The sequence below is a fragment of the Varroa jacobsoni genome, unplaced genomic scaffold (genome assembly GCF_002532875.2).
Source record: "Varroa jacobsoni isolate VJ856 unplaced genomic scaffold, vjacob_1.0 scaffold_516, whole genome shotgun sequence".
Taxonomy (NCBI): domain Eukaryota; kingdom Metazoa; phylum Arthropoda; class Arachnida; order Mesostigmata; family Varroidae; genus Varroa; species Varroa jacobsoni.
In genome coordinates, this window is record NW_019213418.1 from 135,239 (window position 1) to 140,163 (window position 4,925).

The following is a 4,925-nucleotide window of genomic DNA, read 5'->3' on the forward strand; positions in this document are numbered from 1 at the left end:
TAACCACAGGATCGGTGGAAAAGAGCTTAACTGTAGGTAACAGGGCATATTGACGGGACTCTCCACTGATATTTTTCAAGTGTATCCTCATCGTATGCTCGCATACGTATTAAATTAACCTAATTTAAACTATTTTAGATATTAGTTACCCTTTCGCTTCAAACATCTAGCTTGCCAATGATCTAAATCAAAACTATCCAAATCAATGTATAATTCTAAATATTGTGTATGAATAAACCTGCTATGTACCATTGGTGTTGTCTAGTCTTCAAGCCACAGGGGGTCTATGCTGTAGTCATTCAAGCTTACCCCAGCTTTCTGCTAACCAAAGACTATTCAGTCATTTTCGGTTCTAAGTTGCGCATTAATTAAAATCAGTGCATAAATGACTACTTGCTAAAAAAAAAAAAGTTATTCAGTATAACTAGCGCTCAGTGACGTTGCGTTGCGTTATTGTGCTACATTGTATGCGCAATTAGTAACTCTTCGATGGTACGCCGTTGCCTATTTCTCGATACCAAGGAGAGAACTACGCCAGCAAAGTTGCGGATGTTAAGGGTTCATCTTTTCAACAAATTTTTAGGACCTTTCTGGATAGACATTTGCGAAGTAGAATTTCCGTTACGGAGGCAGATATCGTTAAAGTATATCTTTATAGTCAGTTAAACACTGCCATTAGGACCTTAGAAAATTCCACTTATAAAATTGAATACTTAAGGCTCAGGTCATATCCGCCCCTTGGAGTGTATTCAAAGGTTTTGGTATATCCAAGCTCGTCGGTTCGGTCGTTCGGTAACAATTTTACATGTCCAAGAGGCTCACCGTTGTAGCTTACTGAATTGGGCCAGGTTTATATTAGTTTATATGTTCGGATCTGTTTTACTTATTCACTGCTTACAACTGCGCTTCTTCAGTTTTTGATACCAAAATCCGTCTACATGTGGCAACGCATTTTCTCAGGCTATGTAACTCTTCTTACACCCCCGTATCGAGTAAAGCCACTTTCGAACGTTGAGACTTAAGATCCCCTTCACATTTTCGCTTTCTTTTCTACCAACTCCCCCACTTAATGAAGAGGCCCCAAATTAGCTGCGCTGCTCACGAGCCAGCCGGGTACGACCAGGTAGCCACCAGAAGGACGATAGTAAGGTAGCTGCTGGTGAAGCACGCGCGGACTGAACTCGTGGCTTGTTTGAAACACAGGCTGCGTGAGCATCGCGGTTCTTGATCAAATCCGTAGAGAAACGGACGTACACCAAATACTCCTGTTCTCGAAGCATAAATACGGCTCTTGTCTAGATTGTTGTTTCGATTTATGCGTTCAGAATTTTGTCGTCGTCGTCGTCGTCGTCGTCGATGTTTCTCTCGTTATTCCTGTCGTTTTTCGCTCGTATTTTTTTTTCTTACTCGTTGCGAGAGTTTGCTATTCACTGTTTGCTTCTGTGGGTTAGGCAGAAAGCCAAAATTCGGTTCTGCTGCTGATACTTCAACATCAGCCCCAGCAACTGTTGATGCTTTTTCTGTTGCTGCTGTAGCTTCTGCTAACGTGGTCGGCATTACTGCTCGACGTATGGCTGTCAGCTGCTGTGGCCGGTGCAGATCGGTGCGGTGACCGCATGATGTGTCACCAGCACACCAAGCGTGACGCTCTGCCTCCCTCACCCCAAAGAGATGGAGGCGGGCGGGCGGACGGACGGACAGGCAGGCAGGCCTGCTGCTGGAGTTGCCGATGATGAAAACCGAAAACGACAGCAAAAGCAATGCGCCAAAACAACGTCAATGGGGGCGGCGCTCCAGAGGTCCACCCCCGACTCTTCAACTCCCGTAGCAGTCGCTCAGTGCCACGATGACGGTGTCAAGATGGACCGAAGGAACACTTACACTTGACCGGCCATCGGCTTTGGCCATAGCCACTGCAATACACAATCTTGAGGCGGCCAGGCCATCCACCCTGAGAAACTGGGGGAGCTATCGTTAACACTCAGGAGCAGCAACAGTAGTAAGCAGTGCGTGACGTGTGTTTTTCACTACAACACCAACAGAAGTTCGTGGCTCATAGTGAGTCTCGTGTGGTCTTCGCAAATTCGTTCGTGGTAAACTATATTTATTTAATCCATACCTAGTTAACCTGTGCTAAAAACCGAATAGCGTGCGTCCATCGAGCTAATGCTGTAACTAATCTGGTTATACAATCTAATTGCCCTATCAAATTCGTGTCTGGTGTGGTAAAGTCCTGCAACGGTAGAACAACATGTCAGTGGATCTAGAATCTCCACCCTTAACAACAACGCTACAAGCGAACTCAACGCCAAAGAAAATGAGAGGTGACGTCGTCAGATCGTACTCGCTTGATGACAGTTCGGAGGATTTCGATCAAGCCGATTTTCTTGACGATCGTCTTAGTTCACCATTGAAGGACATTCCTCCCGAGGACTGGCTAACGCGAGGTAACCATGACCGCAATTATAAACGACTGGACTTTTCCTGGTCAGACGAGCATACGGTCCCTGATCTCGCAGGGCCAAAAAAGAAACGCAAGAAAAAGAAGAAGTCTCCAATGACTCAATATGGCAGGATGGCAGCAAACGCACGAGAACGTCGAAGGATGCACAAGCTCAATGTCGCCTTTGACAGGCTCCGCGAGGTCGTCCCGTCGGTCAGTGACCGTCAACTATCAAAGTACGAGACACTCCAAGTTGCTCAAAGTTACATCCATGAACTGGCTCAACTTCTACAAAAACACTAACTGTATTTGCCATTTGGCCTGCTATTCGTTAATGCTGAAAATATAATAGCAAAGGTGCCCAATATGACAACTATTAATGGGTAGTCTTGCTTGAACGATTCGCTTAGCCTCTGTCAGAAAAGAGCTCAGTGTTATTTTGCCATGCGTGAAATCTGCTGTCTATGGACTGTATATAAATCTATGAAGTGTGTGCCCCTCATCAAACGGTCACGAGCGAACTCGATGTCCCGTAGTAATACAACCCGCGATACGATTATAGGTAGATTATTTATTTTCTATATATATACACGTAGATCTGCATTGGATTATTGCATAATGCATAGTATTTGCATCGCGCAATAAAAAATCTAAATAGTTATTATTAACTAACCCAGAACCCATCAAATAGAGCACATGTTTGTTCTAATAATACTCGCATTAATAAACGTCGTAGTAATAATAATAATGGTTGTTATTCGAACAACACGAGCAATAGTTCTAAGGCCCGAACTGGCACAATGCTATATATCTATCCACCTGGAGCAACGTATCTTCGAACGTCTATTGTACATAGTACATCGTCCAAATACTATAGCCGCCAAGTTACTGCTGTTTATACTTCCGGTTCTGTGTATGTATTATATATCTTAGCGACAACAGCTGGATTGCGATTTGAATAAATTGATGGTCTAATGCTAACAATGGCAACCACCTTGAACTTCTGTGTCGTTATTAAGTAACATCCGCTCAGATGTGTGTCGGATTACAGAGTCGTCTTGCTCGCGTTCCGCCAGCAGCGGTTGACTGACGGGGCAAATGCCTAGTTCAGGACAACACCTTCGACGTCACACGTAATGAACCAGTACAAAACCAGGCCATATGCGTCCTCAAAATGCTATCCCAAGACACTTGATGCAGCAAGTAAGGTTCATACGTTTACCGACATTTTCTCATAGGCCCTCTATCTATATGTCCTAGCCTACGGTTAGAGCCACGGCTAGTTTTTACCATTAAAATCTCTCTTTTACTACTTTTTCTCTCTAGACACGGAGCGGCACTGGACAAATATTTGAGAGTACGCATAGGAGTAGATCACCCTATTAACAGTAATAATCGAGACGCGCGTCTGACTAGTTTCATCGAGCAGACTCCTCTTCGTTTTGTGGCTGTACTTTACCCTGTTCGATAATACTAACCATTCATATAGGATGGTAGCTATTAGGTCAACGAAACTAACTTGAAGCAAGTTATACGTATCCATTAGGACCAAAAATGTCATGCTATGTTAATCCCGAAACGTATACGTAGTTTAACTGGAACACCTAACCCTTTCGTGTTACAAGCATTTAACTATTACTGAACCGTCAAAACGCTGAATGCTAACGGCTCAAAGTAGTGCACAAAGGGGACACGGTACGTTTCAGCGTGCCATATATCAAAACGCGTTTACTCGCTTTTCATTGTCCCAAGGGGGTTGTTTGCCGGTATGTGAATCGGATGAAATTCGCGGAAGGCGTAGTTGGCCACTTTTTGCTCGCAAGCAGACTCATCATATTGTTCATGGACAGATGATATGTGATCTACTATTCGCGCCCACTGTTTCTATTGCTGTATCGCTAATAAACCGAGTCCTCGAAACAACCGGGACAAACAGGAATGACCCTCAGAGTCACCTCAAGATGAGGAATGAGGTGGCAGTAGCGATGGTTGTTGCTCGGACATCATTTTGCCTTAGATTCACCAAAGTAGCTTTGAGGTGAAAATTCGCTTGTTGCCATTGATTATCGGCACTGAGATGGCTCGAGCCTCGCTTCAATCCAACAATCACGACGGGGGTGATCGCCGATCACCGCCGACCAGTCAGCGATCGATACTTTGATTGGCCACGAAGTCGTCTCCTTGCAGAAAGGCTCGCTATTGCGGGTAGCATATTTCTCGCACCCTGTTGGCCGCTGTTCACAATAGCCGGCGTCTCTATTAGCAGTGACGATCGCGGACAACCCTTCCGCAGGCATGCTGCTTTGAAGTGCATCAAACACTGACCCATATCAGCATTTGAAACATTGGCCATCGAGCTGGATACAGACATTGAAAAAGAGAAAAATATCTCCTCATTTTTTTTCTCTCCCCCTGTTCGCTAATGAAACGTGATCTAAAAAGGAATGAATGGATGGCCCGATGTAGGCTACACCCACGACGA

At 44.7% G+C, this 4,925-nt stretch overlaps 1 protein-coding gene across 1 annotated transcript; it reads left to right on the top strand.

Moving 5' to 3' along the window:
* The first annotated feature begins 1,812 nt into the window (after positions 1-1,812).
* LOC111261061 (protein atonal-like) lies at positions 1,813-3,426 on the top strand. The gene has a single exon (XM_022834284.2). The coding sequence runs from the start codon at positions 2,252-2,254 to the stop codon at positions 2,744-2,746; it is 495 nt and encodes a 164-aa protein (XP_022690019.1). The 5' UTR covers positions 1,813-2,251; the 3' UTR covers positions 2,747-3,426.
* Positions 3,427-4,925: the final 1,499 nt, after the last annotated feature.

Coding starts and splice junctions, on each gene's coding strand:
- LOC111261061 (XM_022834284.2), top strand. CDS start 2,252: ATGTCAGTGGATCTAGAATCTCCACCCTTAACAACAACGCTACAAGCG.